Source organism: Pempheris klunzingeri, chromosome 18 (genome assembly GCF_042242105.1).
Source record: "Pempheris klunzingeri isolate RE-2024b chromosome 18, fPemKlu1.hap1, whole genome shotgun sequence".
Lineage (NCBI taxonomy): Eukaryota > Metazoa > Chordata > Actinopteri > Acropomatiformes > Pempheridae > Pempheris > Pempheris klunzingeri.
The window spans coordinates 5,845,364-5,870,034 of NC_092029.1; the positions used below are offsets into that span (position 1 = coordinate 5,845,364).

At 41.6% G+C, this 24,671-nt stretch overlaps 2 protein-coding genes across 2 annotated transcripts; one reads left to right on the forward strand and one right to left on the reverse strand.

Moving 5' to 3' along the window:
• The first annotated feature begins 10,321 nt into the window (after nucleotides 1-10,321).
• On the forward strand, nucleotides 10,322-21,560 carry agbl5 (AGBL carboxypeptidase 5). Its single transcript, XM_070849757.1, has 17 exons — nucleotides 10,322-10,397; nucleotides 11,573-11,865; nucleotides 12,032-12,203; nucleotides 12,339-12,505; nucleotides 12,616-12,793; nucleotides 12,946-13,124; nucleotides 14,148-14,679; nucleotides 14,900-15,069; nucleotides 15,276-15,411; nucleotides 15,534-15,751; nucleotides 15,870-16,072; nucleotides 16,775-16,951; nucleotides 20,145-20,287; nucleotides 20,404-20,456; nucleotides 20,662-20,855; nucleotides 21,180-21,313; nucleotides 21,437-21,560. Exons 2-17 carry the CDS (start codon nucleotides 11,651-11,653, stop codon nucleotides 21,512-21,514), a joined length of 2,949 nt encoding a protein of 982 aa, XP_070705858.1. The 5' UTR covers nucleotides 10,322-10,397; nucleotides 11,573-11,650; the 3' UTR covers nucleotides 21,515-21,560.
• Nucleotides 21,561-23,096: 1,536 nt separating this feature from the next.
• ost4 (oligosaccharyltransferase complex subunit 4 (non-catalytic)) lies at nucleotides 23,097-23,677 on the reverse strand. The gene is made up of 2 exons (XM_070849512.1): nucleotides 23,540-23,677; nucleotides 23,097-23,218 (listed from the first exon to the last, which is right to left on the reverse strand). Exon 1 carries the CDS (start codon nucleotides 23,674-23,676, stop codon nucleotides 23,563-23,565), a length of 114 nt encoding a protein of 37 aa, XP_070705613.1. The 5' UTR covers nucleotide 23,677; the 3' UTR covers nucleotides 23,097-23,218; nucleotides 23,540-23,562.
• Nucleotides 23,678-24,671: the final 994 nt, after the last annotated feature.

Consider the following 24,671-nt stretch of genomic DNA (forward strand, 5'->3'; position numbering starts at 1 on the left):
GTATAACAATCAAGTTCATGTAGTAGTAAGTAACACCCATTCCCTCAAAAGGTCACCCATGGGTACCATAAAAATGGTAAGAAGAGTGGGATCAGCTCCTCATTGTCTATTATGCTTGCACATGTATTAAAACCAAATCTTTGTGCACCAAATCTTCATTGTTAGTATTGGCTGTGGTGTGTCCAGTATTTTATTACAACCATTATGAATAAAATGTTAATGTTTTCTTCAAAGTTGTTTGCAATTAAAAACATTTTACAGCACCATACTCTGATAACCAGCAAAGCCAAATGCAGACAAAAAAAATCTTCCTGTTGGAAGCCGACTGCAGAATAAAACTGACATAGAGACACATCCCAGTAAGTCTGTCCGCCATGACACCTCTCCTCCACCACGCTGGTCAGATCACTCAGAGCAACGTAACAGCACACATCTACCGAGCTTCCTCTGATCTCACCCGGAAAGGAGACAACACTTTCATATCAACACCCTGTCATCTCACAACGTGCCATCTTCCCCTTTGAAGGTACAGTAGCATTGTTGCAATTTCTCAGATGTGAAACTCTTGCTTTTATCATCCTGTTTTGGGCAAGGAGGAGAGGAGTGGGAGATGAAGGAAGCGATTTCTTTTTAACTTGGACCCACCAAAGTGGAAAGAAACAGCATGTTGACAGGCGTGTGAAAGGAGTACTGCTGGGTCAACTGGGGAACTTCAGAGACCAGTTCCGAAGGCTTCATAGAGTCCCTCTGAAGAGGGGGAGACATACGCTCACTGGCAGCAGAGCAACGCTTATCAACGTTCATGTAAAAATCATAAGTTTGCATTAAACACTAGTTTCAATGGTTTCCTGCACATGTTTTTACATTAGATTATTGCTTGGTCAGAGTTACTCCAATAATGTAAAGCTTGCTAACATGCCATCAAGGAGCCAGAGAGACTTGCTCCCTGTCCTGAATTACCAGCCAGCTGTAAACTACAAGTCCCATTCCACAGCAGGAGGATCACTCCTCCCATTAGCCTTGGCATAGTGCCGACTACAAATGTGAGTTCCGTGGTCCTCAGGAAGCCCAGTTGGGACAAGACCCTCTGTCACTCACCGCGACACATGTCATAAACTCATTGTCTTGCAATCAATCCGGGGACCTAACCACCTCCACAGCAGATGGAGGCCCAGCAGGAAGACAGGGGGCCATGCCCTGAGCCTGTGCCCCACACAGAGTGCCACAACTATAGGGGAGCCCCATACCCTGGACTGGACCTCCTGTGGATACACCTCTGGATCAAGTCCTAATGTTGTCCATGATTAATTAAAGACAAATGTAAGTGCTCTCTTACTGCTCTGCAAGAAGACAGGCTTGTTTATGATATGAACATTTAGCCCATAGGTTAACTATGTAAAAGTTTCAAATCACAGATTGCCTCCCTGCACATGTTCTCCTTTATGTCAGCAGTTAATTTCCATCACAACCACATCTATTAGTAAATACATAAAGTTCGCAAGCCACAGTAGGCATAAACATCCCTCCCAAATTTGGGAGTGAAAATAGCGATAAACGTGGTCTGCAAAGGACTGAGATGTCTTGCCTCCCCTGAATATGGATATGTAATGATATTCATAAAGAGACCACCTACTGGGGGCACAGGAAAAACTGTTCCTAAGCAACAACATACACGCTCTTACAAGCTACATCTTGGGAAATTTTGACCAGATTGGGATGCAAACAACAGAAAACCTTTAACTAGGCCATGTTATGAGTCTGCTCCCTATGGCTCAGTATCTGGGTGTCTCGTCTGGCACAAATCCCCCAACTAATGATACATACTGCATTTCAACAAAAAGCAATGAAGAGAATAGAAGCGAGCTTGTGGTATGTTGCTAAACCAAATCAGAACCCTTTTTTTAGAAGTCTTTCAGTTCAAAATGTTACGCAAATGATCATAAGTCATCTAATTTATGTTCCAAAGTCAAAGAAGTGTAAAGGTGAAGTCTTATCTTTCACAGAAGAAAGAAGACATTTTAAGCTCTTCAAGCTCATTTTACAAGACAGTTGTACATGTTACTGTATAATGGATGTGTGCTTCAAAGGTCAAGAAGTGGTCAACACAACTATTTTATTTCTGTTCTCCCTCCAACACTCAGAGACACGTTCACATTATCAGTTGATGAGAAAACTTCTTTTCTTTAACTGCATTAAAGAATTATTGTGTCCATTTAATTTAATGAATTTAATGAATTAAAAAAAGATTATCAGAAATATTTGGTGAAGATAAAAATCACAAAGCCAATGAGGAGGGTGGAAATATGATCAACACCATGATAAAATATGAAACTACCTTGTAAGGCAATGTAGCATTGCATTATATTTTCCTCTGACAGTGTTATTTACACATGTTGGGGAGGATTGTATGATGTGAAGCCAGGCTCTTACTGTCTGCACTGCATTGTGTGTTTGTAATGGTGTAGATTGAGTGTTATTTTTGCTGTGCTCAAATCTTAAGTATACTTGCTATTATCTCCTTCATCCAAAAAGGCCTAAAACAATTACTGTTCAATAATGACTGATGTTTGTTTCTCCCTGTCATTAATTAAAATTAATCAAAGACAGCAGATGACTTAAAAGCATCGCTTTGAAAAGAGCTCGGAGAGGTCAACTGACAGAACATTATCTTCTGAGTACAGCACTTCCAGGAAAATGATCAAACAACAGCACGGGGGGAAAAAATTACTTTTTTTTAAAAACGCAGCATGATATATTATCCTCACAAAAGTATTACAAAATTATTAATCCGCACCTCACGACTATTATCTGGTCTGCAAATCAACACATTAAGGTGAAAAATGCAAGCATTCAAAATCCTTATTTTCTTTCTGTGAAGAGCCATTTATTAAAAGATTACAGAGAGTAAAGATGCTCCCTTAACTCTAATCAGCATCAGGTTTTGCTGTCACCTAGTGCCTCGTGTTTGAGCCGTGTGTACTCATCCCCTCGCTATGGTTGAGGAAGAGGCCAGCAGAAAGACTTTATTGCCCTCTTGTGGTGGAAAGATGGCATTCATCCAGATCTATCAGTGTACCTTACAATAAGAGGCCTTCCACGAACCTCAACGTGAACACTGTGTGTGCACCAAGAGAACTTAAACGTTTCTACTCCTGATTCGGTGCTGTACCTGATCAGATGGAACTTGATGGCATGTTTCATCACGGCGGCAGGCTTGGTGGGGCCGACAGTCGAGTCCGAGAGCTCGACAGTGGGGAGTGAGTCTGAGAGAGAGGAAACACACAGACGTGAATATTTTGAGATCAGCATTTTTAACGTAAACAGCAGAACAGGGCAGCAAATCTCTTAAAACTTAACTCATCTAGTTCAAGCTGACAAGTTTGATAGCGTATGCCGACTTAACAGAAGACCTTCAAAGATAGTTTAGCATACCAGGTCCGGTTTGAGCCTCTTGGCTGGTGTCTCAGACTCAGGAGTGGCAGGTCTCTTAGTGCAGGGTGAGGTCACACTTTGAGACGGACTCTTACTGAGTGAGACACTTGTAGAGGACTCGAAGCAGGTGTCTGTGGTTGGTTCTGTGTCCGACCTCTTAGGAGAAGTTGAGTCAGCGTGAGGAGAACGTGGTCTCTATGCTGACAGATGGGCCTTTAGTCACAGACACCGATTCCTGTAAAGAGCAAGGAAGATATTTCTTATAGTAACAATTTTAGAAAAGGCAGCTCTAACATTGAAGACATTTACAGATCAAAAACTATTCAAATCAATACATTTTCTCATCAGTAAAGCACGAGATGGCTTACCTCATCAGCTTCGAACTTTTTTGTTGGCATCTCGGAGGAAGGCCAGCATTTTGTTTTGGTGATTGGTTGGCTTGCGCTGACAGTTTGTATGTGGAAAGGTGTTCCAGAGACTTGATGGCTCAGCTTGGGCTCATCAGGGGTGAAAACCCTTCTGTGCTCACCGTTTGGCATCTGCCAGCTGAGGTTTTCCCTCTTCACACACATGGCTGAAAGGTCCGTCCCCTCCTCATAGATTCCACAGTGCTCTGCCAGGGTGCGGGCTGCAACAGTACAAAATGAAATTATGATTTATAGTGTCACACAACATTGCTCCGTCCCATTAAAAAAAGAAAAAAGAATACCAGTATCGGAGAAGGACAGGACTTCAGAGCTCAGGTCTATTTTTGTGTTTTTAGACCCTTCTGTATTAAGGACAAGTCCTATCAGCCATGTTGTGCTCATTCCTTCTCTGAAACAGAGAACAGACATACAGGCCAGTTAGTTAAATGTAAAGGCATTAAATGACAAAAATACAGATTACTGCAAACTGAGTGTAAATATATAGCAAAAAAGACTTCATATGAAAGGGTAGCATACTAGAAATTGCTTAAGGGCTAACTCCTTGCCATAATTAAAATATAAGCATAAAATCACATGTGTCCTTACTTGTCTTTGTCCTTTCTGGGTCGAGGGAAGGACCCCAGGTTGATGTGGGCCAGGGAAACGTGCACATTCCTCTCCAGATTTCCCACCAGGAGTCTGATTTTAGACTCTACCAGGCGGACCCTGATGAAGTGAACAAAACATAATTTTTAGAAAGAAGAAAGCGCTACGGTAGGTGGAAATAAAATATTAAAACTGTTTTCTCCCTCAAAGAGAACCACAGGCATGAATAAGAAGCACCCAAAGATATGAGATTGTCGACAAAAATGTGTTCATTTCATTCCTCTTTTACTTAAACTTCTCATTTTCTTTGCTCTGTGTACTCACCATTCCAGATGCTGCTTCTCTGTTGCTGAAGAAGCTTGCAGCAGAACGTAATGCCTTGAAATATAAGAGACTGAACAATGACGCCAGATGTCACAGCACTGTGCCTTTGCAGGCTGGAGTCTTACTACATTATGTACTTATATATATATATATATATTTCCTCTATTACCAATAGTCATATTTGATGGATTTTTGATCACGATTTAAAGCAGGCCAAGCTGCTTAATATCATTAAAGATGGACACTGGTCTTCAGTATGCCATTATATACCCAAGACAGAGCAAATCTAACTCTAACTGTAATGAATCTGGATATTCAATGTTAGATCATGAGGAGATTCAGTATAAATTCAGCTTAATAAATAGGAGAGATCAGAACACATGGTGAGTTTATTCAAACGGGACAATATAATAAAAGCAAAGGAAATAACAGATACTCCAGACTGGTCCATGTCAGACAGCATATTAAAAACACATTCAAATCTCAGACAATCAACTTTTTAAATCACTTGAACAAGCTTCAGTCCATATTTTTAATTAATAACAACAAACGGCTGAGCATCCATAGAACAACCAGCATTCGACTATTAAACTTCGGTACAAATTTTAAGTCCTACACTGCTTATTGTGGGTTTAAAGGTTAAACAAAAAATCTGCAAATCTACACAGAGGCAAACAGATGATCAATTAACTTCTTAAATTGCTTGAACAAATTTCTGTCTACGTTTTAAGTTCATAACAGAAAACAACAAAACCCAGTCTGCACCTTCAATCAACAATTAAAATTGCGTACAAATTTTACTCAGTCACACAATAGAAACAGAAAACAGCAAGCATAATTACAGCAAATAACAGAAATCTATTTGTTACATTCATTACACAGTAGGCGATGAAAAATGAATTCATTTTGGGAACAAAACATGCTGAATTTAAACAGTAAAAATAAACTTAAAACTTAAAATACCAATTCAGACACTATAAGGCACAATGCATCAAAACAGATGAATTAAAGTCCACACAAATTAGACTAAGACATACAGTATAGTACATAAACAGTGCAAAATGTGAACCAAATCATTTGCTTTTTAGTGTGATTTTCAGGGACGCTCCTCTGTGCCACCCGGGCAAAGACAAGGTCATCCTAAGAAGCAACAGGAACACAAAAACAATGATTACGACACATGAAAACATAAGTTTAACTGCAGCATTCTAGAGAAAATAGTTTTTTTATGTTCTTCCTGTCACTAAAATGGTCAATTCGATGGCCTACAGGCAAAAAAAAGTGTCAGTCCATTGCACTGACTGGAAAAATATCCTTTGACTCCAAAGCATTGAATATGGCTGTTGTATGACTTGCATTTATATGGCTTACCCGTATGTCTTTGACCTCCTCCTGAGATTTAAGTTTCTCAAAGAAGGAGGTGAAAGATTTTTTTCTCTTGAGAAAGCCAGGTCCAACGCAGAGGGCGTCGATATCAGCTCCTGTCAAACCAGCACACATTCACGTGAGACATTTAAATGTGTTAATATGCTCTGAACTGCGAACGAGGAATAGTTACCACATTGCTTAAAGTCATGAGCCACTGTGACAGCTGCCTCAGTCCTGACATGCTTCTGCAGTTGAGGAAAGAAATGGGTAATTACCTTTGGGCTGAACTCCCAGATGATAAGAACCAAATGGGACGAGCTTTCCTCCAACGTTGGCTGTGACAGTTTCAGGTACGTTCTAAAAGCGAATAAGTAATATTGGAAATAGATTATCTGTGTAATAGCATGTTTTCAGTGTCATAATTGGAGTTACATTTAAAACAAAATAGATTTTAAAAAAAGACATCTTACCATTTCTTCGCAGATTTCTTTGATCCACTCCTTAAAGGGTGACTCCAGTCTTTTGATTACCTTCCCCAGACAAAAACATCACAAAGAGCATCTTAAATATGTCATTTCTCTGAGGCAAAGCTTGCTATGGTACCTTCCACCTGTGGTCTATCACTTGCATTAATTTCAGCCACTGAGAACAGAAGTAATTACTCTTTTTTGCAGTAATAACCAACTCAGGCAAATGGCATTTTTTTTTCGGTCTCTCCCTCCAAGCTGTATTAATTACAGCGTAAAAATAATGAAAAAGGCAAAGATGTGTCATACCTGTGCTGAAGCTCCAGGGCGTCCTCGACAGCACCACACTCTTTCAGTGTGCCCACCAGTGTTGTGGTCAGGATTAGATCTGCCTCTTCAGGCTGATCCACACTGATGGGAGAGGTGACACCATACCACCTGGGGATGTTTGCATGTTAGTGCACTAGTCATGACACAGAAAGTATATACACTCATAGATACATCAGGAAACTCTGAGAAGAAGGAACCAGTGTTGAACATAAGATGCATTAGCTCGCCTGAAGCTTTAAAAAATGCTAGAAAAAGATTGGACAGAAGTACTTACCCAAACATGGTGGCGACAGCTGAGCACTGTTTTGATAACCGTTGTGTGCAGCACTCCAGACTCATGGTCACACTGCGGGACCTCAGAACGAGCGCCTCACGGTGACGTCGGTTCTAGAATGGAATCAATGAACAACGGCACGTCAGCGGAATTAGGATCGTAGAGCACGTGACCCTGAACTGTACAGTGCGTAGACTGTATAGTGAAATATAATATTATATATAGATGATGATATATGATATATCCTTTATGCAGTCTATGGTTCAGTGCTGTCAGTAGTGACACACACACACACACACGTACAGTAAAATAATTTATATTATAAATAAGTTATATTATGACCATAATATATCTGCAATAGCTGTTGCACACATGGTTTTTAAGTGATAGATTTCTACTGATCAACCTGTTTATTGATCAGGGATCAATACCAGTCCAAATAAGGCATGTGGTTTTACAAGCCTACCCATAATGTACAGCAGGCAGGGCAGCCACTTGCTTAGTCAACTTAAACTTTAATCAGTTGTTTGGAAACAGGAAACATTTTGTTTTCTCGGGACGGGCTAATTGAGCCGCTGTCACAAGAAAACTAATTTGTTATTCGGAGATAATGAGGTACCTCATGTGAACTTAGCATAACAGGATGGAGAAATAATATTCTAATGATATTTCAAACTATTTCACCATTTTCTCTACTGTTTATACAGAGGGTCTTTTTTTTTCTTACGGAAATTGATACTGCACCAAATGGCAGACACAGTTGGAGACACAGTGGGGCATTTAACATCAGCAGCTAACATTACAGAGGCAGACATTTTTTCAGGAGATGGTGGAGAGCAAAACAGAGCTAAAAGGAGAGAAAATATTGGACTTGTATTTACCAAATGACCAAAATAAGGGCTTGGAATTAACACTAATACTCCTCCATGTGTGCTAGATGTGTAAATAATCAATTGTTTGCCAACGAGTTTGTCATATCAAATTAAAAGGTGAACTGTGTCACTGTTGTTGTTTATTTAAAAAAACGTATTGCTTGTTTAGGAGAGGTCCAAGGCCATTTAATATATGGATTTCTATTGCTCTGATTGATTTATTAATTTTAGTCATGTTCAAGTTAACATTTCCTGTCAACCAAATGTGTGAAATTACATTCAAGGTGGGTGTCACATCTGACAGGGTTAATGATTATCTGACTGAACAGTCTAGATATTAATCTAATACGCCAACACAAGTCCAAAGAAGACATGTGTGTTTATGAGTATGTAAGTAATACAGGCATGTGAGCCAATTGGTCTGATGTGTGTAAATGAAGCACAGAAACAAAACAAGCAAACAAAAGTATAGATGTAAATCTAATTTCTAACCAATTTGACTCGAAATTATATTTGGAAAGGTTATTTTCTTGTTATCTCATTGTGGGTTTTTTTCTCAAGATAATTAGGCCTTTATGAGATAATTAAGCCCTTGCAGATAATACTTCCATCCTATTTATCATTTTCTCTACAGTAAACACAGCAGTTTTGGTTAAATGTGTTCAATTCAGCAGAGCAATTAGACTCTGTTAAATGCTGCAGCTCCATTTTAAACCTTACCTAAACCAACTCTAAACTGTAGCAGCTTCGCTGACGTTTCACAAAATAAGTCAATAAAACAAATTTAACATTTCAGAATACAAGCTGCTAAAATTAATAAATAAATGAGGTGCAACATTTCACCAGTCAGAAAAAGTAGCTGCCAACTACAATAATTTTCTCATGAATATACCATGCTTTCTTTGGTGGTTTTGAAATATAGAGAAGATAATGCATGCACTAGTTTGTCTGTATTTTTGCAACTGTTGATTTTGGGGGTTGAATTTGGGATGAATGACCCTTGCACTGGCACAGACACTAAGGACACACCTCCAGCTGATTAGACGGATTAACTTTGGACTTCTGTGTCATTTGATTTTGAGAGTAGTTTGCCCCCACCTCACCAAATGTATGCTGTTACATGAAATCAAATAGGCATTTCTATTATAGTTGAAGCAGAAATGATACTGGCACCAGCCATTATTGCTGTGGCAATCTCTGTTCAACCTCAAACCTTTGGATTAGGAGGATGTACAAAACATAATGTGTTATGCAGGACTATCACAAATTTATTTACATACTGTCTTGATGTCTGTTTTTTCACTATAGTCTTTTTATCAAAGCCTGTGGGAGGCAATGTGCAGGAATGCTCTGCAGTATTTACTTTTTAGGTTTAGTCTATTCTCTCAAACTGCGTGAGAGACAAAATATGTTTTTTATGTTGTGTAATCGCTTCACAGTTTATTTGATTTCATTTTATGTTTTACAGATTGCTGTATTTTGCACTGCAGGGCCAACACATACAGTTGAGATAGAGCCCTAACGTCACAATGCTGGTCCTTGAATCAGTGTAAAATTGTGTTTGTGTGAATGTAGGAAGGAGGCCCCAGGAAGACCCAGGACACGCTGGAGGGACTACGTCTCTCGGCTGGCCTGGGAACGCCTCGGGGTCCCACCAGATGAGCTGGAGGAGGTGACTGGGGCCGGGGAAGTCTGGGCATCTCTGCTGAAACTGCTGCCCCCGCAACCTGACTCCGGATAAGCAGTTGAAGATGGATGGATGAATGTAGCTATTAAGTCTCTATGCTTCCCACAGATGGAACAAGCTTCCTGAATACCTAATGTCTGCTAAAACTGTCAGCACATTTAAATCAGGCCTTAAAACATCACTGTTTACCATGGCTTTTTAATAATAGAGCTACATAACTTCTTTAAATTTGTAACTATTTATCAACATGCTTTTATTGTCTTTTAATGCATCTTCTCTTAAGCTTTAACTATTTATTTTCTTGTGCTTTTATTACCTTTTACATGCAATTTAATGTTTCTGTCTTTTTTTTATGCCCCTGTAAAGCACTTCCAATTGCCTTGTGTCTGAATAGTGCTATATAAAAAAAATCCCATGCCTTATTATATTTTACTGCTAAGGTCCGTGAAATAGTTTCAGTTTGACACCACAAACATCCTTCTGCTTGTTGCTGTTAACGACGAGCGACAGCAACGCTTCCAGACAACTTCCATTTCTACAGAGGAACCTGAACGCAGCATCTACAGCAATGAATTGAGGGCTGAGAAGGACGATGAAAACAAAAATGGACATCGGTCGAAAATAGCCCCAGTAAGACTGAAAATTAACTGTCTCGTTTAAAAACAATGCTTCTGTTCATATTTATTGACAGTGTACCGACGAAAGAACCGTGTATTGTATTAAAAGACTGTCGTTTCGCGCAACGGCTGCTAGTTCGGTAGCTAAGTTAGCCTCGGTAGCTTAGAAACGGATGCTAGCGTTATTAGCCGTGTATAACATTAACGGTATGACATTGACCACTAAGACCAGCGTTGTTGTAAATATAAGCCAGTATTAGTTGTTAGCGTTAAAACAGAGCATTTAGTGGCCCGACTGTAACGCTTGCAGCCGTCACTTCACTCCCCCATCCGCTCCGTGCTACATCTCCTGGGTCAGCTGTTGTTGTTGTGGCTCTGTTGCTGAAACCAAACAGCAGCCATTATTTAAGCTGGCAGGACACAGCTGCAGTCATGTGGTCATAAATGAAAAGCAAGCGTGCAGCCATTTATCTGCGCCAGAGCTAACGGTGCAGTGAATTCACGACTGTAGTCCGAAATATTGGAAATATTGTACACAGTTTGGTCATTGTTGTATTTTCTTTAACGGCCTCAGGTTGTCGCTGTTACGTGTTGGGTCAACATGTTTGCACCTTCATCTAAAAGAGATCTCTAATTACATTTTGATCATTACTGAGACTGAAGTTTATTTAATTCAGTTTTGACTTTCTGAAATATATATTTTAGATAAGTAAGCCCTAATTTCAGTTAAACATTGATTATTTTTTCAGAATTCTCTACCTGGTGTTAAGAGATATCAAAACTATCCTTTTTGGATATCAAACACAAAGATTCATTCATTATCTATGAGGGTGATCTTTAAGGGCCACAGGCCGGCTGGAGCCAGTCCCAGCTGACATTGGTCAAGAGGCAGCTTATATCAATCACAGAGCTGACAGACAGAGAAAGACACAGTCACACCTAAGGGCAGTTTCGAGTCACCAAGTAACCCAATCTGCATGTTTTTGGTCTGGTGGAGGAAGCCAGAATACCCAGACAGAGCCCGAAAGAACTGCACACACAAGAATCAACACACAGAAAGGCTTCAGGCAGCTGGCGGGTTCAAACCCAAAACTTTCTTGAACCGATGGAGGAGCTGTTTGAGTTTGTTTGATCCATGTTCATGTTATTTTGCAGTTTAAATGTCATTGTGTTTGATTTTTACAACAGGCTGTCTATGTCAGACCACTGACTGGCACTTCTCGAAGAACCTGTGGGCAGAAAAGTAAGCGGCCAGAGGTCAGAACCATGGAGGCTCGCTTCGGTAATATCGTGTTCAGCTCCAAGTTTGACTCTGGGAACCTGGCACGTGTGGAGAAGGTGGACAAAGGCAGCTCCAGCCCTCCTACTGATACAGCTCCCAGTGGGAGCTCCCTCTCAGGGTCAAACCTTACCCCTGACTATGAGTTCAACGTGTGGACACAGCCTGACTGCGCCGGCACAGAACACGAGAATGGAAACAGGTAGCTTCTGCTTGTTTAGCAAGTATTTTATGCTACTCAGATGAGAAGACAGTGAAAGGAATGAGAAATGCTTCTTTGTAGATAAATGTGTTTACCAGCTGCACATAACTCTTGAGTTACAGTTACATAACTTACAGCCTCACAAGTCACGTTTTTTGTGTTTCAGATCGTGGTTTTTCTTCAGTGTGCGGGGTGCAGCACCAGGGAAGATACTGAAGCTCAATGTGATGAACATGAACAACCAGAGGAAGCTCTACAGCCAAGGCATGGCTCCTCTCGTACGAACTCTACCTGGCAAGAACCGGTGGGAAAGGATCCGGGACAGACCCACATCTGAGGTATTTACATATGCTCTGTGCCTGTCAGGGAGATGATGTGGGCATCAGAAGCCAGTGAGGCAGAGTGCTGTCAGGCTGGCTTCCTGACAGCTATTATTATCTTTCTATTAATATGTCTCTTCTGCTGCTTTCCAGATCGTGAATAATCAGTTCATCCTCTCATTCACTCACCGGCTGTTGGAGGTGCGAGGGGCAACCACTTACTTCTCCTTCTGCTTCCCGTTCTCTTACACTGAGTGCCAGGAGATGCTGAAGCAGTTTGATGAGAGTTACCCCAGTGCTGCTGGACTCAGTCCAAGCAGGTAAACCTCAACACTCACACACCTCAAACCCTGCTCCTCCACTGCCTTATTTGTACAATTTCTGACCTTCTCTCCTTCCAATCTCCATCCTTGGCTGTTCTCACCGTCAGTGTGCCGGGCAGTGTGTATTACCATAGGGAGTTGCTGTGCAGCTCTCTAGACGGCAACAGGGTGGACCTGCTCACTGTGACCAACTGCAATGGGATGCAGGAGGAGAGGGAACCCCGTCTGCCTAAGTTGTTTCCCGACACCAACACTCCAAGACCACACCGCTTCCCTGGCAAAAGGGTATCGCTGAATCCTACATAAAGCAGTATTCCCTTTTTGTAAAGTGACATCTTTAATAGTTTTTAATGCCAATGTTTAGGGCTGGAGTGATATGGAATCACTGATTGATATCACAACAGTGAAGCTGACCCTTGACCCTTGCGTGTTTGCAGGTGTTCTTTCTCAGCAGTCGAGTGCACCCCGGGGAGACGCCCTCGTCCTTTGTGTTTAACGGTTTCCTCAACTTTATCCTAAGAAGAGATGATCCTCGTGCTCATGCACTTCGAAACACGTTCGTGTTCAAGCTCATTCCCATGCTCAACCCAGACGGGGTTGTTCGTGGGCACTACAGGTAAGAACTGCACATGTATTCACATGAACTGTCCTTTGATTGATTAGATGGTTTGTATTAATTTATGCCCTTTTTGTTGTTTGAGTTTTCTCTTTCTCTATTACTGTGCTATCATATAGCTTATCATATGGCTCAGCCTGTTGTAGGGCTGCAGTTGAATTAAGTTAATGTTCAGTTACAATTTCAGATGCTCGATGATGCAGTTAACAGTTGCTTGTATGAGTTGATCTTTTTTCTTGCAGCTGTGGCCAGAACACAATCAGGTTATGAGAGAAATGGGAGATTGCATTGAATGCGTTCTCCTCTACACCCAATCTTATTTTAGACACATTAGGTTTTTTTAATGAAATACTGAGTTTTTGTGCGTCTGAAATGATAGGCTGCAGTAAGAGCGCATTTTACTGTGCAAATGTGTCAGAATTTTACAAATATTCAGCACAGGGAACTGACTTATTTAGTCTTCTAGATCCTTTGCAGTTTTAGTTTTAGTGGGATGTTTGATGAAATTATTTGTGGAGGATGTATTGCTACAAGGAATCCTGTCTTCCCACTGCTCTGCTGTCACAATGATCTCTTTTTGAAGTCTATGTCATGCACATGCTTACATGTACAAAGCTCAATAGAAATGGGGTTAACTGTAAATGCAGTCAAGATATCTGCTTTTACAAGGAGAAATCAAGCTGGAGATGTAGGGTTTCTCTGAGCCCCTACTCCAATTACGGAAACTGGTGTTCTCGTATACATGACATCCAAGAAACCAGGTTACTACAGAGAGCCAATTGTAACTCAGTATCAGTAAACAATGACACTACTTTGCCTTTGTGTCAGGGTATGCTGCTTCGTCTTTTGATGATCAAAAATGTGTAATGTGCATTTGTACGATCTTCTCTTTATCTAAAAATAACATTATGTAACTACTGTGGGAAAACAGCCCTGATACTAAGTGCGGCCCAGCGCAGTAAAGCTTCTGATGTGCTACAATGGCTCTTTTTAAAGTAATGGTAACCTGTCTCTTTTTTGCAGGACTGACTCTAGGGGTGTGAACTTGAACCGACAATATCTGAACCCCAGCCCTGAGCTGCACCCTTCTATCTATGCAGCCAAAACACTGTTGCTCTACCATCACATACATAACCGCCTGCACACTACACAGCCCGGTGCTCACTGTAACAGCCTCACCAACACATCAGCCCCTCCCCTCAACGTCAAACCCGTCAATCAGCATCAAGCTCCCCCCGTCAATGCTCTTGAAGTCAGCTTGAACCAACGAAATGCAGAGAAGGACGCAAATCTTGTGCTGCCAGAAGTTCCCATGGTAACAGAGGAAAACGCCTGGGTCGCTCCAGAGGTAGGGAAGGACGACCAGAACAGTTCATCGAGCTCCTCAGAGACTGTTGCTCCTGAAGCAGTAGAGGTAACAGGACCACAGGTGGAGGAACAGGAAATAGTCCCACCCCAGGAGGGGGGTGTGGCATATTATGTGGACTTGCATGGCCATGCCTCTAAACGAGGATGCTTCATGTATGGAAATAACCTTCCTGACGAGAACCAGCAGGTGAAAATTATTCAATTTAGTCACCCTCCCATTGTAGTGTTCCTGGAAAATTGTAAAGTGACATTGAGTTATCAAAGAGTTTCTTTCATGTCAGTAAGAATAACACAACTATTTTGAATCGTGTCCTTGACGTGTGTTTATCCTAGTACACGCACTAATGCTTACTAATTACTTTACACACATCTAAGCTCCTGTGTTACTCTGCTTCCTCTCTCCGCAGGTCGAGAACATGCTGTATCCAAGGTTGATCGCTGTGAACTCTGCCCACTTTGATTTCCTGGGCTGCAACTTTTCAGAGAAAAACATGTATGCACGAGACAAGAGAGATGGCCAGTCTAAAGAAGGAAGCGGGCGGGTGGCCATTCACAAGGCCATTGGGTTGCTTCACAGGTCAGATTTCAACAAACTCACACATTTTCAGTGTAGTGAACAGTCAGCGACACTTTAAGGTTTGGAGATTCAAAAGTAAGCTTTTCTGAAATGAAGCACTTGTTGGTGCATTTACTCATAACCTAACCATAACCTAATGTCTCTGATTTTTTTCTCAAGCTGTAAATGTGTATATTTACATGTGTCTGTTACTGGGTCCCCACCAGCTACACGTTAGAGTGTAACTACAACACAGGAAAAACCATGAACACCATCCCACCTGCTTGCCATGACAACGGACGGGCAACCCCACCCCCACCTCCATCATTCCCTCCAAAATACACTCCAGAAATATTTGAACAGGTAGGAAAACAAGAGTGGTTTGTGTGATATTTTTATTATGTGGTAATTGCAGAAGCTTTAAATCAAGTTTACCTTAACAGATAAGGCACTTCTGAAGTAACTTGGTCAATGTTGTGCATCAGGTGGGACGTGCTGTGGCGGTCTCAGCCCTGGATATGGCAGAGTGTAACCCCTGGCCACGGCTGGTGCTCTCTGAGCACAGCTGCCTGACAAACCTCCGAGCTTGGATCCTCAAGCACGTCCGCAACACGAAAGGCCTGAACACACACGTTCACGCTCATCCTCCACTAAGAATACACCACAACGGCAGCAAGGCATCACCGCCAAAGAGCTTCAACAAGTGAGTTTGCACCCATGCCTTTATTATTAAACACCAAAAGGACGACACACTTAGTTGTCTTTGTCACATCTAACATTTGGGTCAAGGATTTCTGCGTTTGTCTTTATTTTCCGAGCAGCTGTCTGTCTGGTTCAGCATCAGAGAACACTCTCAGTCGCGTTCGCTGCAACAGCCACAGCAGCAGCAGCCAGACACCCTCCCCAAAGATGCACAACTCCCCGAGCTTCACTTTTGGCTGCCCCCCACCCCGAACCCACACACAGCACAACAGCACGCACACGAGTGGACGTGGAGGCAACAAGACACTCGGGCCAGTCAGGGGTAAGTTGATCTCTCAGCCGTCTGCTTGTGTTGCTGGCTGGCATTTTCTATCACCCCTCCCTGGGTGTACTTTTTCTCTTCTCTTTCCTCTCTAAATATCACACATTCTGTTGTCTAGTTTCTTTTTTCCTTGCTACCATCCTCTCTTTCTGATGTTGGAGTTGTTATGAAAGGTTAATGGGTGGTTAGTGTGTCAGTGTCTGTGTGACAATTAGCTTCAGGTTTATTGTCATTGTGATGTAAATTTGGTTCAAAGTTCTTGGGGTTAGCGTGATTTCAGAGATATGAACAAATGGATTTGTGTCCTGTATGTCTGTGGCCTGGAACGTCAGCATGACCCCTGCCTGACCCCTGCATGACCTCACCTGCTGCTGTCTGTGCATGCATTTTCTCACCTTTAGAAATTTGTTTTATTCAGACTGAGAATTAAACCACATGAGCCCTGTTCCAAGGTGCCAAGACTAAACTCATTATTTCACCGTACTGGAATCATTCTAACTTTGACCCAACTTTTGGAGATTTTTCTCTCATACAGATTCTGAGTTACATCTCGTCAGTTCTCTGACTACGAGCGTCTGAACGTCTTGTTTGTCAGCGCACATGGCTCATGTGACGGCCAGTTTCAGCAGGTAGCCTCTTTTGTGTTTGCACACAATCCCCGCATGTCTCTGAGCTGGTGCGTGTGTGTCTCCCTCTCTGTAGACCCTAAGCCTCAGGAGAAGAGACGCCCCCCCCACCACCGCTCCATCCTAAGGTCTCCCAGCAACAGCCACACACCCCCCCGCCCCCCACTCTCTCCCCCATCCTCCTCCTCCTCCTCGTCTTCCTCAGTGTGCGCAGCAGGCTCTTGTCCCCTCCCGGCCTCCGTCAGTATGACAGGTCTGTACTCCCTCCAGTCCCCCAGCCTCTCCACCTTGCTCCCCTCCCTGCAGGCTCTGCCCCGCCCCGGGCTGCTCTCCAAACTGAGCCCTCTGCTCCTTCAGGGCCTACCGGCGGCCGCCAACACTCCAGCTGGGCCCACCCAGGACTGAATCTAACCTAACCTGTGAGAGCGTTGGCATAGGTGTGTGTGAGTGGAACTGAGTGAGTGTAAGCTCTTAAAACTGCTTGGAGTACCAGACAAGTGGTGTTTAAAGTTCTATCAAGAGACTGTCTTTACAGAAACTTGCCTGGCACTCCATGTAGGTCAAAACAAGTGGAAATTACTATTGGATCTGGGGTGTGTGTGTGTGTGTGTGTGTGTGTGGTTAAAACATCATTGGTGCTAGCTCTTCTAAAATTTCCTTGAACATTATTATTTTTCCTTCTGCACATATCGCTGTAATTACATGTATCTACAGTATTAGCGCCTTAGGATGAATACAGTTGAGAACCCAAGTGTTCCTCAAATTTAAATTATGACTGAAATATGTTGAAAAATGCTTATCACACTGTCCTCTGGGAAAGAGCAAAGAGAGACAGTTGCTTTGCCAGATAATCTCCATCGTCCCCTAGGACTTGCAGAATATACAGTAGATCTTTGCAGTATATATTATTACTGGTATAGTACCAATGGAAGACATTAGTCTCTTTTTCAGTCTGTATAAAAGTAATAAGCTAAGAAGAATTACCATGTTACTGTGCTGATTTTCAATAGCCAGGGCTGACAGTTTTATGGTTCTTCTTTTCACACAGTTACTGTTACGTTTTAATGGTAGCTGTAGCTGTACTGTAACTGATCACTGATCAGCCACAGTATGAATGAGATATTTTTGCTTTTCACATTGCACTTTCTTTTTTGAAGTATTTATTGTGTTTATTTTAATGAGTTTGCAGAATTGGACTGAATATAGTGGGGCCTCTGTTTCTGTAAAATCTTTTTAAGCACCTTTTTTTTTTTTTTTCAATGTATTTGTGTTTCACTCTAATGTTTATATGTAAAACAGTAGCAGGCTGATCACACCGTCCACTTACAGTCATATTTTGAAGTAGGACTGAGCATTCTCTAGACTGCATTTAATTTATAGTGACTGAAGATTGCATTTCAAAGAACTTGGTTGAATTGTTATGTAAGCCAATGATTAGTTAAAAATTATGAAAACTGTATCATTCCAGTGTCATTCCAATCTTGGTCTTTTTGTTATGATGTTCACAGTATAGCCTACTGCCAGAAACCTCATGAAGACCATCAAGGGTCGCGTCATGGAGCTGTTTGCCAACCAGCAATATCATATAAAAACAGTTTGGTTCCATGTTCGAGCAGTTTGACTAAGTCAGAGTTGGCAGATGTTTATAATTTTCTAATAAGATTCCGATATTGATTTTGGTGTAAATAAAGTGTAGAGCTTTTTAATTTTATTACACGTTTCATCAAACTGGTGAAGAAAACATTGAGCATTATTTATTAAAGCACATTTGTGTGTTTCCTAGTGTAGAATTTGGCAGGTGTGTAGTAGGCTGTCGATGGTCAAATTTAATATATTTTGTGGTTAGCAGAGGTGAGAAATTATCCCGTTGTCTTGGTCTATATGTAAGCCAATTGTGGAATTATAGTATTTTTGTCTGTAATTTCATTTTGTGTGCCGTCATCCGAGTACTTGATGATGGTCTGTGTTTTAAGACCAGCTATTTTAGATGCACTAAAGATGCAGAGGTAGAGCAGGTGAGACCTGGAGAGGTTTTCTGAGCAGCAGATAAACCAGATTGGTAATCGATTGGAAATAGCCCTCAGAAGATCTGGCCTTGACTTGCTGTAGCTCTCGTCTGTTCCAGTGCTGTGTCACGTTGTAGTTATGGTGTGCCTTGCTCTGGTGTCTGTTGTAAACAGCACGCTTTGGAGGCTCTGTTCATTCTTTATACCTTTAGATTATATGGTGATCTGGGAGGTCATCCATCCTAAATCCTCATCGGCTTTGTCCTCAATTTGAAGAAACTTTCAAAGAAGAGGGAAAAGTAGGGATGCTTTATTTAGAATTTAGTGGCTTTTTGTGTATAAAGGCCTAAAACACTGTATGGTTAAACAAAAAAATATCTATAACTGCAGCTAATGTTTGGACATAAAAGTAAAGGGGTATATTTAGGACCTTTGTTGACCTTTTCACTAAAGAAAAATCTGGCTAATTTGAGCAGATATCAAACAATAAAGGAAGCCAGTGATTCTGTTGCAGCACCATCCTGTTACTTAGATGGAAATGTTTCCAAAAAGGGATTTTAGAGAACAAATTATCAAGGTAATAGGGGTGCAGTTTCATGGTCACTGTGTGCTCTGGTGACATGAAAGTCTCACTTAGTGCTCCTTTAATATCACTACAACACTTTTCATATAGCCTCTGCTCAGCGCAGTGGGAAAGACGTGTTATGAGCTTTCACTTAAGGTCAGCGCCCTGAAAAATTGGGAGAGTAAACTGTCATCTAATTCTGCTTCCTCACTGTGAACTTGATGTCCTGTTTCCCAGTTGCTTCTGTCCTAAAGCTCGTAAATATCTTCAACCAGAATGACAAACGGCAGCTTTAGGCGGAAACACACTGTATGCATAGTCACGATCTCACTAGGTCTTTCTGCTTTACATTCCTTATGAGAATTGTGCCGTTTCCTTCAATGTGGTGCTAACCTTCTATACCAGACTACGGTCGAGTGTTTGTCTGTGTAACATCTTTACGAATATCACCCTCTTGAATGTGCTGCTGTCTTTTATTGCCTCTCTGTTTAACCTCTGGAATAAAAACTATCCCTTTGTGAAGCAACTACTGTGTGTGGGTCCTCGACTCTCTGCTGCCTCTGTTTGTGTGTGTGATCTTCATTTTTCAGCTTCCATGTAAAATGTAGTTGGGTACAATCGGGTCAAAACGGCTTAAAACTCGAACCTCTCCCCTGATAGGTTGGACCACGGACGTCAGATAAAGGGAAGGATGCTGTAGATATATTAGCACAACTCCTCTATATCTAGTTATGTTTTCCTGTGGCCACTCATGCAGTAACATTCAGCCGACAGCGCATGTTTGTCTTTGAATGTTACATTACTCATCTGCCACCCACTGTTTCTCCCCTCCTCTCTCTGTCCCTTGCATTTACTTCCCTTCATCTGGTTAACAGGCCTCAGCTGCCCAGACTTTCAGGCCGGAGGACCCAGTTCAGCGGGTTGGTCCAGGATGCCTTTCCCCACGCGTCCTGGGCGTATGGGGAGAGGGTGCCGAACTCTTACAATCACTCATCACCCTGCAGAGGCTCGGACAGAGGTTAGCTGACCGTGCTGGTTCACACACACAGAGCAAAGTCTCCTCATTACCAGTGTGTATTATTTGTATTACCCTTGTTTTCTGAAGTATCACTGTGATGTCTTCATCTGTCGCAGGCTGCGAAAGACTTGGGGCCTGAACACATCCTGTCCTCCATCAAATTTAGCAAGTGAGTCCAATCATGTCTAAGTATTTCTGAGCCATTGTAGCAAACACAAAAGAAGTCAAACAAGGGTTGGGATCTAGAAATGGAAGGAAATCAGTGCACAATGAACAGAGTTGTTTAACATTATATATTATGGACATTAGCTGTATTTCTGCCATGGTTCATGGATGAGTTGTGAAACATGCTAACCTCTCTGCTGCCTGCCCAGGTGTGAGCTGCAACCTCATGCGAGCCGCATCCCCATACGGAAGGTGGGGTCAACCGAAGCCCCTCCTCCACGTGGCAGTGAAACGTCCCCCACCAGCATTAACCCGGTCCCGTCAGGAGAAAAGGACGAGTCAGCCACCATAAAGGTCTGGAAGCTGCTCAGACCTGGCTTCCATCGCCGCCTGTCCCTGTCAGGTATGTGTATGTACCACTTTGGACCAGACTCAAGTATCCCAACAACTTTTGGGTTCAAAGGCATTTTGTGCAAACATTCATGGTGCCGAAAGAGTAAATCCCACTCACTTTTGGGAGCTTTTTGTTACCTACATAGTACCCCTTGCTCACCGCCAATTAGCCGAGCAGTGAATTTGGCACAGACATGCATGCTGCCCTCAGGGTGATTTGCAGCCACTTCAGTGAACCCTGAACTTTTTATCTAGTGACACTGTCAGGACAGTATTTCAGTGTGTTCCCCTCTTTGCACATATGAACAATTAACACTTTTATTTCACTCAACAGGTGTATCGGGGAAAGAGGGCGCCATACAGTTGGCCTCTAAAGCACTGATGAGGAAGAGCACAGACAGGAGTTTCCATTACAAAGATAGTACAATTATAACAAACGCATCGGAGGAGAGTGAAACTCTGAAACAGGTGAAAACAGATGCGCACACACAAATGTGTGAGATAGTATTAATATACAGGGAGAAAGAAATACTGAACATGAATGAATCAAATGACTACACTTGACCAGACTGTATTATATTGTCTTTGAAGGTTGAGGAAACTCCAGTGATGCCTCTGCCCGAGACTGTGAACATGTGTGAGACAGTGACCCTGTGTGGAGAAGCCTAGCAACTGCACAGCAGAGGTGGCCCCTGTGTTTATGTCTGTATTTGCCTAATGTGAGTCTAAATTACCATTTTAAATGAGGAAACAGGAGGGGAAAGTGTCATCCAGGAGGATTATTTGGGGCATTTTATTGTGCAATATAGTATTTGTAAAATTATTTAGATTATCCACAGCAGTGTGGTGTTTTCAACCAATGCTGTTCAACATAGTCAGACCCAGGAGCTGTCCAGTTGGTCAGCTTTACTGGAGCAGGTGGGCGTTAAGTGCCTTGCTCAGTGGAACCACAGCAGTGGCTGGGGTGGGAAAGTGGTAACTTCCAAACTGATCAAGAATCCATAAACTTGAAATAGCCTGTAACATTTCAGCTACCATCATTATACCTCACATATCTGTTTCTGTTGTTTGATAGTCCTTTCCCTCCGCTGCCCCCTCCTCAACAAGACGTTAAATGCACTCTGACCAACACTGTTAATGCACTGATAGGTGATTTTTATTCAGACTGATGAGCACGACAGCACCTTTATAACCTCCACATTTCCATTGTGAGTTTAGAAACATAAGTGTGAGTGAAGTGTGTATTTAATGTTATCATTCCAGGAGTTTTGCTTTACATATAGTGCCTATAAAAAGATGTTCACCCCCGCTGGACTTTCTCACTGTGTAAGTAGGATTTTTGACAATTATCAACACCAAAGAAGTTCAAATATATACTGGAGTTAAATCCAAATGTGACATAACAACAGAGCAACCTCTCGATCATATCACACCTAAATTATCACCAGTGCAGCCGGTTGTTTTTAGTGCTCTTATATTGAGTGACCTGTGAAGACTTTTAGGATAAAGACTTTTACCTGTAAGGTTCAGCTACTTGTTACAGAGGACAATGATGATGAGGTTACTGAAAAGTATCAATCAGATTTAAAAATAAGTACTGTAAGAAGAGTTTTTTTTTTTTTAAATAGGGGGGAAAAAAAAAACATGGCACCGCTGTATATCTGCCTACAGCAGGCCACCCTCAAGAAATGTGTCCACGTGAAAAGGAGAGTAGTGAGAGGGGACACTGAAAACGTAGACTAGTGGCTGAAAATTGTTGCCATCTCAGAGATTCTTTCTTTGATTTGTTTGTGTCAAGAGTCTAGTTATATCCACAGTGATCCAAAGTAATAAAACATGAGTTCCAATGAGTGGGTAAATACTTTTATACACACTATATCTGTATTGAACATACCTTTGCTGTCACATTCCTTTGGAGCTTTTTGCTCCATAGTGCATCAATATGGGAACATATCTTTTATTACAGTATATATATTAATATGAATATTTTGTGTATGGAATTACAGGAGTTGTCTTTTTAAATGTAATAAGCATCTTAAAGCCAGTAACAAATGGACTGACTTTTACCAAGCTAATTATACTGTGACTGGTATAATGTGGTGTTGGAACGTGAAACAGCTTCAAAATATAAATAAATGAACTTGGGAAAAAAAAAACCCTCCCATGTTTGTTACATCTTACACTATAATAACTCGATGTGAATGTAGCCAACATGCAGAATAACGTCAGGAATTTTTGGAAACAATGCAAATGGAATTCACACATTTTTATTAGAAAAAACGCTACTGTGCAATATTACAAAGAAATTTCTCTCTTGGAAAGGGGGTGAACAAAGGGAATGCTGTTTCCATGGTGGTGGGGGTCCCATCTCACCTGTGGGGAGGAACAGACTTTAAGCGGGTTGACGTGTTACACATTGGGAAAACAATCCTGTGTGTAGCTGAATGTGCTTCAACTATCAAACAAGACAACATAAGAAAATAAATCACTAGGAAACATTTAAATATGGTTCCTCCACTCTTCTGCACACTATAAATTAAACCACAGAGGGAACTATTGAGCAAAGTCAATGATGTAGCACTGAGCTGGAAGCTTCATTTGCTGGAGGTCACAGTGGGACATGCTGGATAATGGAAACTACGATGAAAGATATCAAAAATGATGAACCATCTGGGGCAAACAAATTGCTCTCACCTCTCCAGTCACATTCGGAGACTCTACTCCTGCTTCTTGGGGTTATTGACAGCAACATAGTGATACAGCACAACCAGCAGGAACAGTGACACGCCAAGCATGTTGGCAAATATAGCCAGCTGCACGTCTGTCACCATTCTGCAAAGCATGAGGAGACAGATTAGTGCAAGTGTACGGATGCTGCTCAGTCTTTAAAAGTGTGTTCGGTCTTTGCAGCTTAATGGATCATACCATGCTTTGGGCAATTTACGTTTTAGGTTTACTTTGCATCATCTCTGTCCATACCCGTAAGTATAACACATCTGTCCGCGTTTAAGATACATGCAAGTCATTTATTTTATTTATATTTATATATTTAATCGTATTGAAAATGAGGCAAACACATGCAAAATATAAATAAAATTTAGCAGTGAGGTTGAATATAATCTGATTCACAGTAACGTTACAGTAAAGCATCATCATTATCTCCAATGACTGAAGTGACTTTCTGACCACATAACACAAACACTTCGCTTGCATGTAGCTGGATTATGCATGTGAATGTTTTCTATATGAATTAGAAACCCATCGGAGTAATTATAATAATCAATCAAAGCTTTTAAACGTTTGCAACGTTAACCTGACAAGCTAACGTTAGCTAAAACCAACGCCGGCTAAATTAACCAATACAGGAGACGCTACACGTGAAGCTTCCAGAGAATTACATAGTCAAACCTCTTATAATGTTATTTTACTGATGTTATTACTTACATTATCCCTTAAATTGGGTTTTTAATCTCGGTTAGAGTGATATTTCAGCCGCTCAGCAGCAAACAGGTAAATCCGTCTCTGTCTTCCGGTCGGAGGGGAAAGCCACGTCACGTTTAGGGACACCATAGAAGTAGATCTAATAGATCTTACCTCAGTGATCAATTAACTAGAAATAAACCCACATGTGACTCTTTGCTGATCATTAACACCATTATCTTTCTCTAGTTTCACCTTAACTTGTTAAAATCGTGTTATTTCGTACCACTTGACAGGCTTTCATCATGTTTTTTCGCATTTTTCTTGTCGTAGTCATCCAGGCCGGAGGGGGCGGTAGTGAGCTGCGGTCAGCTGGACGCTTCCACCCCGTAGGAGTGGCCCGAGT

What these genes read in the sequence shown, in the direction of transcription:
- agbl5 (XM_070849757.1), top strand. Translation starts at nt 11,651, where the DNA reads ATGGAGGCTCGCTTCGGTAATATCGTGTTCAGCTCCAAGTTTGACTCT. An exon ending in TCCTCCATCAAATTTAGCAA is followed by an intron (nt 20,457 to 20,661) that starts GTGAGTCCAATC and finishes CTGCCTGCCCAG; the next exon opens with GTGTGAGCTGCAACCTCATG. An exon ending in AGAGTGAAACTCTGAAACAG is followed by an intron (nt 21,314 to 21,436) that starts GTGAAAACAGAT and finishes TTGTCTTTGAAG; the next exon opens with GTTGAGGAAACTCCAGTGAT.
- ost4 (XM_070849512.1), bottom strand. Translation starts at nt 23,676, where the DNA reads ATGGTGACAGACGTGCAGCTGGCTATATTTGCCAACATGCTTGGCGTG.